Source organism: Barbus barbus (assembly GCF_936440315.1).
Source record: "Barbus barbus genome assembly, chromosome: 6".
In the NCBI taxonomy this organism is placed as follows: domain Eukaryota; kingdom Metazoa; phylum Chordata; class Actinopteri; order Cypriniformes; family Cyprinidae; genus Barbus; species Barbus barbus.
The window spans coordinates 16,194,271-16,208,500 of NC_136734.1; the positions used below are offsets into that span (position 1 = coordinate 16,194,271).

General features: G+C 33.6%; 1 protein-coding gene across 6 annotated transcripts in view; it reads left to right on the forward strand.

The window, feature by feature from the left end:
* LOC306871403 (DNA ligase 3-like) overlaps positions 1-14,230 on the forward strand; it is a 141,617-nt gene that overhangs the window by 122,442 nt on the left and 4,945 nt on the right. For 5 of the 6 annotated variants that reach the window (XM_079419301.1, XM_079419300.1, XM_079419297.1 and 2 more), the window contains 10 exons: positions 9,517-9,596; positions 9,746-9,833; positions 10,005-10,082; positions 10,506-10,629; positions 10,728-10,870; positions 10,966-11,040; positions 11,332-11,478; positions 12,061-12,211; positions 12,328-12,425; positions 12,917-12,994. In XM_079419301.1, the coding sequence (XP_079275427.1) occupies positions 9,517-9,596; positions 9,746-9,833; positions 10,005-10,082; positions 10,506-10,629; positions 10,728-10,870; positions 10,966-11,040; positions 11,332-11,478; positions 12,061-12,211; positions 12,328-12,425; positions 12,917-12,994 (1,062 nt within the window). Of the gene's footprint in view, positions 1-9,516; positions 9,597-9,745; positions 9,834-10,004; positions 10,083-10,505; positions 10,630-10,727; positions 10,871-10,965; positions 11,041-11,331; positions 11,479-11,864; positions 11,971-12,060; positions 12,212-12,327; positions 12,426-12,916; positions 12,995-14,230 lie in introns of those variants that run through there. The other variant, XM_079419302.1, reaches the window with a different exon arrangement.

Sequence of the window (14,230 nt, forward strand, 5' to 3'; positions counted from 1 at the left end):
AAATTTTTAAAAAATGCTTATAAATCATTAAAGATTTTGATAACACTTTATAATAAGGTCTCATTTCTTAACATTAGCAAATGCATTAATTAACGTGAACTAACAATGAAAAATATATTTTTACAGCATGTTAATTCTTCCATGATAGTATGAACTAACAAAGAACAATTTTTTTAAAGCATTTATTAATCTTTTTAATGTTAGAAAAATAATCATGTTCAAAAGATAAACTTTAAAATGTAATAATATATAAACACATTTTGGAATTAATATTGATCAACATTAAATGGTATATAATTATTAATGATTATATATATACAATGATAGCTACAGACACCAAACTTGGTACATAAATTGTTCTTATTAATCCGGACAACTTTCTAATTTACAGTCATTAGCTACGACCAACAGGAAGTCGGCTATATTTATTTTAATGTGGGTTTTGTTTTTAAAACGGGCTGTAAACAAATTCATACTCCTCCAAACAGAAACACGGAAATCACACCAAACATTTTTTCTTATGATGCCAAAATACTGAAGATGCTACATTGCGGACGGATTTAGGATATCTTGAACGGTGTTTTAATGGCAACTTATTAAAGTTACAGTAAAAAAGAGAAACCTTTTTTTTTTTTATCTTTTAAGAGCAGCTTCCAAACACTTCATAAAAAATTACATACACAGAACAAGACAGTCTGAGATATGTGATTAATTTCATGAATTTACAATACACTATGCGGAGGAGAAAATTTAAAAACTATCAGAGATCTCCTGTCACTGTACTTCTAATGTGTGCGGTAGGTGACTGGGTGGGTGACTGACTGTGTGAGTTCAGTGAGTGTGGAGGGGGAGAGAGAGAGAGAGAGAGGGTCTGTTTAAACTTCTCAATAAAATCCTTAAAAAATGCTTATAAAGCATTAAAGGTTTTGATAACACTTTATAATTAAGTCTCATTTGTTAACAGTAGGGAATGCATTAATTAACATGAACTAACAATGAAAAATATATTTTTTACAGCATGTTAATTCTTCATTGATAGTATGAACTTACAATGAACTAACAATGAACAAAATATTTGTAATATTAGAAAAATAGTCATGTTCAAAAGATAAAACTTTAAAATGTAATAATATATTAACACATTTTGGAATTGATTTTGATAAACATTAAATGGTATATATTTATTAATGATGTAAATTAACAACAGTTAAATAATGTTGTTTTTTAACATTGGTTAATTCACAAATAACATTAAATATTAACAATATATTTTTTACTTTATTAATTTGTGTTAGAAAAAATTATTCATGTTAGTTAATGGAAAAATAAATCATTAAAAAATGCTTATAAATCATTAAAAGCTTTGGTAACTATAATAATTTCTCATTTGTTAGCATTAGTAAATACATTAACTAACATCAACTACCAATGAAAAATAAATTTTCACAGAATTTAAAGTTTTATATGTTCTGTGTGTGTGTGTGTGTTTCACAGAGTTGATGGTTTGGATTAACCCTTTAATTGCCGTATCCCTTAAAACCAAACTGCCAGAGGGTTACTGTGATGCTTGTGCTCGCTGGGCACCGTTTTATCGATGCCACCGGGGTGGCGTATGCTGACGGCTTGGGCCCGTCATCGCTGCTCGCAGCTATATTTATTTTTTATTTTTTATTTATTTATTTTTTTTTTTATTATTTTTTATTTCGACTATCCGGGTACTTTTGGGGGCCTTAACGTGCCCGAAAACTCTTGAAAATTGGCACACACATTGGAACCTGCGGCCATTAGGACGCCGCTGAGGCTGGGACCCGGGCGTGGCACAGGGGCTCTACGGCGCCCCCTGCAAAATTGTCAGAAAGCTTGATGTATAGCTCACACATACTTGCACGTATTCATATGAAACTCGGTACACATATAGAACTCATTGAGCTGAACAACTTTCATGCTGCATGTTTTAGGCTCCGCCCAACAGGAAGTCGGCTATTCAGGGCTGTTTAAAAAGCGCATGCTCTGGAATTTGATATACTCCTCTGAGGATTTCCATACGATTGCCACCAAACTCGGTGAACATGATCTCAAGACATTGGGGACGCTAAATTGCGAAGATATTTTTGATATGTCGAACGGTTTGCCCGTGGCGAGGCGATGAAGTTATGGCGAAAAATGAGACCCAGGAAATGCGTAATAACGTCCACATACATTGTATGATGCAGATCAAACTTCAGTGATTTGTTCGTTGTATGATGCCGATCGGATAGATGTGACTATTATGACTGAAAGTTATAGCGCCACCAACTGGCTGCAGGAAGTGTGTCGTTTTCAAAATGCTTTGAATTCAGCATCTTATTTTTACTCGATTTGCTTCAAACTTCACCAGAATAATGTCAAAACACGGCCGATGTAAAACTGTGGAGGGAATATTGATATCTAAACTTATGTTGCCATGGCAACGTGTCAAAGTTGAAAATTCGTTTCTGGTGATTTTGAGGCAGATAACATGTTTAGAATGTCATGAAACTCAACACACATATCAGTATTAATGATAGTTAGACACTGGAAAAAGCTCATAAACGGGCGTGGAAGAGGCACTCTATAGCGCCACCTTTTGTCAAAAATGGGGGGGTTAGTTTTAGCTACAGACACCAAACTTGGTACATAAATTGTTCTTATTAATCCGGACAACTTTCTAATTTACAGTCATTAGCTACGACCAACAGGAAGTCGGCTATATTTATTTTAATGTGGGTTTTTTTTAAAAACGGGCTGTAAACAAATTAATACTCCTCCAAGCAGAAACACGGAAATCACACAAAACATTTTTTATCATGATGCCAAAATACTGAAGATGCTAAATTGCGGACGGATTTAGGATATCTTGAACGATGATTTAATGGCAATTTATTAAAGTTACAGTAAAAAAGATAATTTTTATTTTTTTTTATCTTTTAAGAGCAGCTTCCAAACACTTCATAAAAAATTACATACACAGAACAATACAGTCTGAGGATATGTGATTAATTTCATGAATTTACAATACACTATGCTTAGGAGAAAATTTAAAAACTATCAGAGAGTTGATATAATGCTTCTGAGTGAGAGGTCCTGTCAGCCTGCAGCTGAGTGAGGGGTGGGGTGGGGTGTGAGTGACTGTGTGAGTGACTGTGTGGATTGAGGCAGTGGGTGAGAGAGAGAAAGAGAGAGAGAGGGTCTGTTTTTTTTAAATCTTTAAAAAATGCTTATAAATCATTAAAGATTTTGATAACACTTTATAATAAGGTCTCAATTCTTAACATTAGGAAATGCATTAATTAACGTGAACTAACAATGAAAAATATATTTTTACAGCATGTTAATTCCATGATAGTATGAACTAACAAATAACTTTTTTTTTAAAGCATTTATTAATCTTTTTAATGTTAGAAAAATAATCATGTTCAAAAGATTAACTTTAAAATGTAATAATATATAAACACATTTTGGAATTAATATTCATCAACATTAAATGGTATATAATTATTAATGATTATATATATATAATGATAGCTACAGACACCAAACTCGGTACATAAATTGTTCTTATTAATCCGGACAACTTTCTAATTTACAGTCATTAGCTACGACCAACAGGAAATCGGCTATATTTATTTTAATGTGGGGTTTTTTTTTAAACGGGCTGTAAACAAATTAATACTCCTCCAAGCAGAAACACGGAAATCACACCAAACATTTTTTCTCATGATGCCAAAATACTGAAGATGCTAAATTGCGGACGGATTTAGGATATCTTGAACGATGATTTAATGGAAATTTATTAAAGTTACAGTAAAAAAGATAATTTTTTTTTTTTTTTTATCTTTTAAGAGCAGCTTCCAAACACTTCATAAAAAATTACATACACAGAACAATACAGTCTGAGGATATGTGATTAATTTCATGAATTTACAATACACTATGCTTAGGAGAAAATTTAAAAACTATCAGCCTGCTTCTGAGTGAGAGCTCCTGCCACTGCTTCTGAGTGAGGGGTGGGGGTGGGGTGTTGTGGGGTGTGAGTGACTGTGTGAGTGACTGTGTGGATTGAGGCAGTGGGTGAGAGAGAGAGAAAAAGAGAGAGAGGGTCTGTTTTTTAAAATCTTTAAAAAATGCTTATAAATCATTAAAGATTTTGATAACACTTTATAATAAGGTCTCATTTCTTAACATTAGGAAATGCATTAACATGAACTAACAATGAAAAATATATTTTTACAGGATGTTAATTCTTCCATGATAGTATGAACTAACAAAGAAAAATTTTTTTTAAAGCATTTATTAATCTTTTTAATGTTAGAAAAATAGTCATGTTCAAAAGATAAACTTTAAAATTTAATAATATATTAACACATTTTGGAATTAATATTGATCAACATTAAATGGTATATAATTATTAATGATTATATATATATAATGATCGCTACAGACACCAAACTCGGTACATAAATTGTTCTTATTAATCCGGACAACTTTCTAATTTACAGTCATTAGCTACGACCAACAGGAAGTCGGCTATATTTATTTTAATGTGGGTTTTTTTTTAAAACGAGCTGTAAACAAATTCATACTCCTCCAAACAGAAACACAGAAATCACACCAAAACATTTTTTCTAGTGATGCCAAAATACTGAAGATGCTAAATTGCGGACGGATTTAGGATATCTTGAACGATGATTTAATGGCAATTTATTAAAGTTACAGTAAAAAAGAGAATTCTTTTTTTTTTTTTTTTTTTTTTTAAGAGCAGCTTCCAAACACTTCATAAAAAATTACATACACAGAACAATACAGTCTGAGGATATGTGATTAATTTCATGAATTTACAATACACTATGCAGAGGAGAAAATTAAAAAACTATCAGAGCTGCTGCTGAGTGAGAGCTCCCTGTCACTGCTTCTGAGTGAGGGGTGGGGTGTGAGTGACTGTGTGAGTTCAGTGAGTGTGGAGGGGGAGAGAGAGAGAAAGAAAGAGAGAGAGAGAGAGAGAGAGAGAGAGAGGGTCTGTTTAAACTTCTCAATAAAATCCTTAAAAAATGCTTATAAAGCATTAAAGGTTTTGATAACACTTTATAATTAAGTCTCAATTGTTAACAGTAGGGAATGCATTAATTAATATGAACTAACAATGAAAAATATATTTTTTACAGCATGTTAATTCTTCATTGATAGTATGAACTTACAATGAGCTAACAATGAACATAATATTTTTAATATTAGAAAAATAGTCATGCTCAAAAGATAAAACTTTAAAATGTAATAATATATTAACTCATTTTGGAATTAATATTGATCACCATTAAATGGTATATAATTATTGTTGATGTTAACTAACAACAGTTAAATAATGTTGTTTTTTAACATTGGTTAATTCACAAATAACATTAAATATTAACAATATATTTTTTACTTTATTTGTGTTAGTAAAAATTATTCATGTTAGTTAATGGAAAAATAAATCATAAAAAAAATGCTTATAAATCATTAAAAGCTTTGGTAACTATAATAATTTCTCATTTGTTAGCATTAGTAAATGCATTAACTAACATCAACTACCAATGAAAAATATATTTTCACAGAATTTAAAGTTTTATATGTTGTTCTGTGTGTTGTGTTTCACAGAGTTGATGGTTTGGATTAACCCTTTAATTGCCGTATCCCTTAAAACCAAACTGCCAGAGGGTTACTGTATTGTGTGTGCTCGCTGGGCACCGTTTTATCGATGCCACCGGGGTGGCATATGCACTGGCGGCTTGGGCCCGTCATCGCTGCTCGCAGCTATATTTATTTTTATTATTATTATTTTTTTTATTTTTTATTTCGACTATCCGGGCACTTTTGGGGGCCTTAACGTGCCCGAAAACTCTTGAAAATTGGCACGCACATTGGAACCTGCGGCCATTAGGACGCCGCTGAGGCTGGGACCCGGGCGTGGCACAGGGGCTCTACGGCGCCCCCTGGAAAATTGTCAGAAAACACGATGTATAGCTCACACATACTTGCACGTATTCATATGAAACTCGGTACACATATAGAACTCATTGAGCCGAACAACTTCCGCGCAGCATGTCTTAGGCTCCGCCCAACAGGAAGTCGGCTATTCAGGGCTGTTTAAAAAGCGCATGCTCTGGAATTTGATATACTCCTCTGAGGATTTCCATACGATTGCCACCAAACTCGGTGAACATGATCTCAAGACATTGGGGACGCTAAATTGCGAAGATATTTTTGATATGTCGAACGGTTTGCCCGTGGCGAGGCGATGAAGTTATGGCGAAAAATGAGACCCAGGAAATGCCTAATAACGTCCACATACATTGTATGATGTAGATCAAACTTCAGTGATTTGTTCGTTGTATGATGCCGATCGGATAGATGTGACTATTATGACTGAAAGTTATAGCGCCACCAACTGGCTGCAGGAAGTGTGTCGTTTTCAAAATGCTTTGAATTCAGCATCTTATTTTTACTCGATTTGCTTCAAACGTCACCAGAATAATGTCAAAACACGGCCGATGTAAAACTGTGAAGGGAAGATTGATATCTAAAATTATGTTGCCATGGCAACGTGTCAAAGTTGAAAATTCGTTTCTGGTGATTTTGAGGCAGATAACATGTTTAGAATGTCATGAAACTCAACACACATATCAGTATTAATGATAGTTAGACACTGGAAAAAGCTCATAAACGGGCGTGGAAGAGACACTCTATAGCGCCACCTTTTGTCAAAAATGAGGGGGTTAGTTTTAGCTACAGACACCAAACTCGGTACATAAATTGTTCTAATTAATCCGGACAACTTTCTAATTTACAGTCATTAGCTACGACCAACAGGAAGTCGGCTATATTTATTTTAATGTGGGTTTTTTTTAAAAACGGGCTGTAAACAAATTAATACTCCTCCAAGCAGAAACACGGAAATCACACCAAACATTTTTTATCATGATGCCAAAATACTGAAGATGCTAAATTGCGGACGTATTTAGGATATCTTGAACGATGATTTAATGGCAATTTATTAAAGTTACAGTAAAAAAGATAATTTTTTTTTTTTTTTATCTTTTAAGAGAAGCTTCCAAACACTTCATAAAAAATTACATACACAGAACAATACAGTCTGAGAATATGTGATTAATTTCATGAATTTACAATACACTATGCTTAGGAGAAAATTTAAAAACTATCAGAGCTGCTTTTGAGTGAGAGCTCCCTGCCAGCCTGCATCTGAGTGAGAGCTCCCTGTCACTGCAGCTGAGTGAGGGGTGGGGGTGGGGTGGGGTGTGAGTGACTGTGTGAGTGACTGTGTGGATTGAGGAGCTGGGTGAGAGAGAGAAAGAGAGAGAGGGTCTGTTTTTTAAAATCTTTAAAAAATGCTTATAAATCATTAAATAAGGTCTCAATTCTTAACATTAGGAAATGCATTAATTAACGTGAACTAACAATGAAAAATATATTTTTACAGCATGTTAATTCTTCCATGATAGTATGAACTAACAAAGAACAATTTTTTTAAAGCATTTATTAATCTTTTTAATGTTAGAAAAATAGTCATGTTCAAAAGATAAACTTTAAAATGTAATAATATATTAACACATTTTGGAATTAATATTGATCAACATTAAATGGTATATAATTATTAATGTTTATATATATATATAATGATAGCTACAGACACCAAACTCGGTACATAAATTGTTCTTATTAATCCGGACAACTTTCTAATTTACAGTCATTAGCTACGACCAACAGGAAGTCGGCTATATTTATTTTAATGTGGGTTTTGTTTTTAAACAGGCTGTAAACAAATTCATGCTCCTCCAAACAGAAACACGTAAATCACACCAAACATTTTTTCTTATGATGCCAAAATACTGAAGATGCTAAATTGCGGACGGATTTAGGATATCTTGAACGATGATTTAATGGCAATTTATTAAAGTTACAGTAAAAAAGAGAAAACTTTTCTTTTTTTTTTTTCTTTTAAGAGCAGCTTCCAAACACTTCATAAAAAATTACATACACAGAACAATACAGTCTGAGGATATGTGATTAATTTCATGAATTTACAATACACTATGCGGAGGAGAAAATTTAAAAACTATCAGAGTTCTCCTGTCTCTGTGCTTCTAATGTGTGCGGTGGGTGACTGGGTGGGTGACTGACTGTGTGAGTTCAGTGAGTGTGGAGGGGGAGAGAGAGAGGGAGAGAGAGAGAGGGTCTGTTTAAACATCTCAATAAAATCCTTAAAAAATGCTTATAAAGCATTAAAGGTTTTGATAACACTTTATAATTAAGTCTCATTTGTTAACAGTAGGGAATGCATTAATTAACATGAACTAACAATGAAAAATATATTTTTTACAGCATGTTAATTCTTCATTGATAGTATGAACTTACAATGAACTAACAATGAACAAAATATTTTTAATATTAGAAAAATAGTCATGTTCAAAAGATAAAACTTTAAAATGTAATAATATATTAACACATTTTGGAATTGATTTTGATCAACATTAAATGGTATATATTTATTAATGATGTAAATTAACAACAGTTAAATAATGTTGTTTTTTAACATTGGTTAATTCACAAATAACATTAAATATTAACAATATATTTTTTACTTTATTCATTTGTGTTAGAAAAAATTATTCATGTTAGTTAATGGAAAAAGAAATCATTAAAAAATGCTTATAAATCATTAAAACCTTTGGTAACTATAATAATTTCTCATTTGTTAGCATTAGTAAATGCATTAACATGAACTACCAATGAAAAATATATTTTCACAGAATTTAAAGTTTTATATGTTGTTCTGTGTGTGTGTGTTTCACAGAGTTGATGGTTTGGATTAACCCTTTAATTGCCGTATCCCTTAAAACCAAACTGCCAGAGGGTTACTGTGATGCGTGTGCTCGCTGGGCACCGTTTTATCGATGCCACCGGGGTGGCGTATGCTGACGGCTTGGGCCCGTCATCGCTGCTTGCAGCTATATTTACTATTGTTTTTGATAAGTCTCTTATGCTCACCCAGGCTGAATGTATTTGAGTATAAATAAAGTAAAACAGTATTGTCAAACATTATTACAATTTTAAATAACTTTTTTTTCCTGTTGTAATGTTTTAAAATAGCAAAGCTGAATTTTCAGCAGTCATTACTCCAGTCTTCAATCAGTGTCACATGATCCTTCATAATTCTTGTATGCTGATTTGCTGCTATACATGATTAAAAAAACAGCTTCTTAACTTCTCTTTTTTATATACATTCTTATAAAATAATAATTTAATATATTAATTTAATAATTTTATTAATTGGCAATATTTAGTTTTTTATTAATAAATTTGTTCAGGATTTTTTTGTTGAATAGAAAGAACAGTATGTTTGAAATTACAAATGCCTTTACTGTTACTTTTAATGTAATTAATTTACTGTATGCTTGCTGAATAAAAGTATTAATTTCTTTTTGTTTTTGTATGTGTTTTTAGAAAGCAGCTTTTCAGGATGCTCAAGTGGGTCTGTTCGTGTTCGACTGCATTTATTTCAATGGTGTCAGTCTCATGAACAAGTGAGTCAAACCAAAGGAATGCATTTTTCATTTATCTGAAAGCTATTGCAGGTTTTAGAGAAAAATGAAATGTTTATGCTTTGTCTTAAATGTTGATTGAGTCGTTCATGGTAAGACTTGAAAGATGTTGATGCAGTGATATTTTCCAGGCCTCTCTGTGAGAGAAGGAAGTTTCTCCATGACAATATGGTTGAAGTTCCCAACAGGATTCTGTTCTCAGAAATGAAGCATGTCACGGTCAGTTCTGCAGTGTTTTTATATCCTTTTCTTTCTCTACTCATCGTGCATATGTTCTCAATGTTCAAGAATGCTTACAAATATGTAGACAGGTGAAGTTAATTAAAGGTTGATGTTATAAGACTTCAGGGTGGATGATTTTATAAAGCTAATGACATTGTGTCCCAACAGAGAGCTGCAGATCTGGCAGAAATGATCACACGTGTCATCAGAGAAGGACTTGAGGGTTTGGTTCTTAAGGATATCAAGGTATAGCCTGAGTATGACCTAACTGTGTTAATAGCGTGTAATAGATTTGGATGCCAACAATGCAACACATTTTATTTTCAGAAAGGAGTTCTATTCTATCTTCCATTGCACTGCATATAAAACTGGCACGACTGGTTACATGAGTCGCTGCTGTTACATAAACCTATAATTTGGTGACACTCTCAAACAGTATTTTCCTAAGCAACAGTGAATAGCAGAGGAAAAAAAATATACACACTGTTCGGAATAGACAAGTCGCATTAAAAAATTTGGCATAATTTGTAAAAATATTACGTAGTGTGATACGCCCATGTTAATGGCTGCCAAAAACTGAAGCATTCTGACAGGTTATGGCTTTAAAATGCAAAAGTGCAGTGCATTTGTGTTTGTTTGGGTCACTTCATAGCTTTATTGCTATTTCAGGGACATTATGAACCAGGAAAACGTCACTGGTTAAAGGTGAAGAAGGACTATCTGAATGAAGGAGCAATGGCGGACACCGCTGACCTCGTGGTGCTTGGTGCTTTCTATGGCAAAGGCTCAAATGGTCAGTATATGCAGTCCAATCCAAATTGTTATATATAATAACTGGACTTCAGAGTTGCTAGAGTAACCGTTTTGAAATGTTGTTTTTTTGTGTGCCAGGTGGAATTATGTCCAGTTTCCTCATGGGATGCTATGACCCAGAATCCAAGAAGTGGTGCACTGTGACCAAGTGTTCAGGAGGCTATGACGACGCCACCTTAGCCAGACTGCAGAAGGAGTTGGACGTTATCAAAATTGGCAAGGTAAATCTCATGATGTAACCGGTAGTGTCTCCATTGCCATATCAGATTTCTGAAAGGTGAATGTCATAATTTTCCTATCTATCTTGCTTTCACAGGATCCAAGCAAGATCCCAGGATGGTTGAACATCGTCAAGAACTATTACCCAGATTTCATTATCCGAGATCCAGAAGTAAGACTCTTCCTAATATGACCGAAGGGATGCTTAACGTTTATGTGTTTGTAATGTGAAATGAGCTTGATGAAACTCTGTTAAAAGCCGTTACAGTTGAATATGTGATAGAAAAATGGCAATGAAGGAACTTGTTGGAACTATTGGCTTGTTATCTCTTTAACCCAGAAGAATGTGTTTAATAGACCGTACAACACTTAAATGTTTAAGATGTTTAACAATTGAAACTGTAGTAGTTTGTGTTCTGTATTGGACTATCAGGAATAATATCCTGTATGTCAATGTTTACAGAAAGCACCAGTGTGGGAAATAACAGGAGCTGAGTTTTCCAAATCAGAAATGCACACTGCAGATGGCATATCCATCCGCTTCCCACGATGCACTCGAATGCGAGATGACAAAGACTGGAAGACTGCCACTAACCTTCAGCAGCTCAAGGTACGCTTGATTGGAAAATATTTGCGTATTCATATGCATTTTATATAATCAGGAACTGTATGTCACATGTCATTTCAAACCAGTCTTTTCATAGCATGTTCAAAATAATAAATCAAAGTAAAATAAGTGGACATGAACTAAAAATTCAAATATTTACCATGTGTTTTATAAATGCATAAAGGTATATACAAGGATGAGTCATTCACAATAAGATGTATTTTTATTTTTTTGACCACAGAATGTTTAAACAAAATGTCAAAACTCGATCTTCCGGTAAAATTACATCCTTTTCTCTGATGTACGCTGAACTTCTCCATTCATTTAGTCTGTTTAAACTCCACCCATCTACAATTGACTACAAGCTCACATTCATTTTTTTTTTTTAGTGCAATGCCAACATTACAAAATCCAGTCAACATCTGATTCATACAACCCATCCCCATCCAATTTTTATTTATTTTTTTGAATAATCACAAAAGTCACACTTGGATGTAAGTTACTATATGAAAGAACTGCAACTTTAAATGATCTTTCTTATAAATATACAATTTTTTTTAAATTACGGTAATTTATTTTTTGCAGGAGCTGTACCGTATTTCAAAGGAGAACTGTGATTTTGAGGTGACAGCTGGTCCGTCCAAAACTAGCCAAAATGACAAGAGCTCTTCAGGAGGTGAGAGTGGAGGAAGCTCTCCCTCTGCATCTCATGGAGCTTCCACAGCTAACAAGACCAGTAAGTGTTCACCATGAACAGATCCTGTGTGGTCTGTAGTTTTCGGGTTTGACATCTGCATCATAAAAGTACCATTTAAAAAGTTCTTACATTCTGTAATTGCTCCAACTGTTCAGAAAATGGTCATTCTCCCAAAGCAAAGGCAGTGAAAACAGAATCATCATCTCCAGCAGTTAAGAGGAAACTACCCGCAGAGAAACAAAATGCCAAGAAGGTTAGTTATCTGACAAACCCATATATACTATACAATGCTATTCAAAAGTTTAAGGTCATTAAGATATTTTATTTTTATTTTCTTTGAAAGTCTCTTATGCTCACCAAGGTTGCATTTATTTGATGAAAACCCAGTAAAACATTAGTGTTGTCAGATATTGTTACAATGTAAATGGACTGTTTTAATATATTTTAAAATGTAATTTATTCCTATGATGGCAAAGCTGATTTTCGGCAGCCATTACTCCAGTCTACAGTCTCACATGATCTTTCAGAAATCATTCTATCATGAAACATTCACTATTATTATCAATTTTGAAAACGGTTGTGCTGCGTACTTACTGGCCTAAACTCAACTTAGTGACCCCAAACTTTGAAACGGCAGCGTGTTTTCTTTGAACACGGGTTTAGTCTGTCATGCCATGTCATGGTTCATTTATCTGTTTTTAGATCATCTCTTCACTCAAACCTTGTGATCTTGTTCTATTTCAGATAAAAACAGAACCCTTTCACAGCAACGGACAAAGCAAATTGAAAACTGTCCAAACAACTGACCCAAAAAAAGAAAAGGTTTGTTCGTTTGTTTTAACCTCTTTTGTACTTAAAGGCCACCTATTATGCTATAATTTTGAAAATGCCTATTTAGAGTGGAAGCAGAAACCGGCTGTTTTCGTCCATGCAAATGCAAATGAGCTGCTACTCCCCGCCCCCTTTTCCATAATTGGGCTTTACAGCTCATACCTCAGATGCTTTGTCAAAAATCATGTTTGGTTTTGATTATCATGCTGAAATCATGCGTTTTAAAGCCATATCAGTTTAAACTTCTGATAATGCGGTTTTCTGAATGCACACACAGAAAGCGGCTGTCGCACTGCATGTGAATACTAAAATAAGCTGTTTCATGTCTTATTGGCCTTAAACTGTCAAATACACAAGTTTGTTAAAATCACAAGTTACAAAATCTGTCGGTTATGTTTGTGAAGATAAACCTCTGGGAAAGAAATCGCATGTTTATATTAGATCTGTGTAACCTTAAGTGATAGCAGTGTGTTGGAAACCTGTGACTGACTTTTATCCAAAGATATTCTACGTTTCAACTGTTCTTGCCTGTACAGTGAAAGTCAGAGGAGCCAAAAAACACTGGACCCCACTGACTTTCAGTATATTTTTAAAACCAAAAACCTTTTCCTTTTAAAGTTAGTGTAATTTTACTGTTACGATACTTCATCTCCACTTAAAACTAGTGATCGGCCGATATTGATTTTTTTTATTACCGATACCAATTATTTGCATGGTTATGTGCCCGAGAACCGCTATTTATTTACTGTTATAAAGTAAATAAATGACTGCGTGAAACAAGTCCATACGTCACTTTGGTTTTTCCTCCTTTCAGTCATCTTAACAAAAAATGTTTTGAGAATTAGCAGTCTTTCATGCAGGGCTCTAGACTCATTCTTCCCACTGATCTCACTTTTGCAGCTAACTTTCTCAGTTGGTCGCACGAGCACATCATTTGGTTGCAATTTGTTTTTTGTTTTTGAACATTTGGTTAATCAATGCATGCTGATTAACTTTTATCATAGTTTATAGTTATATGGTAACGAAAGTGTTCAACATTCAACTCGTTCTTTTTCATCTGTATTATTTGTGATTTAAATTTTGTCAACAGGAATTCCTTTTTTCGTGCGCTTTCACTTTCAAATTCTCGATCTTGGTGTCACATTTTGCAAGAAAAGATAATTGTCTGTTTTGCTTATATCTATACACCTTTCATTTTTTAAGACTAAAACAAAAGATGGATTCATT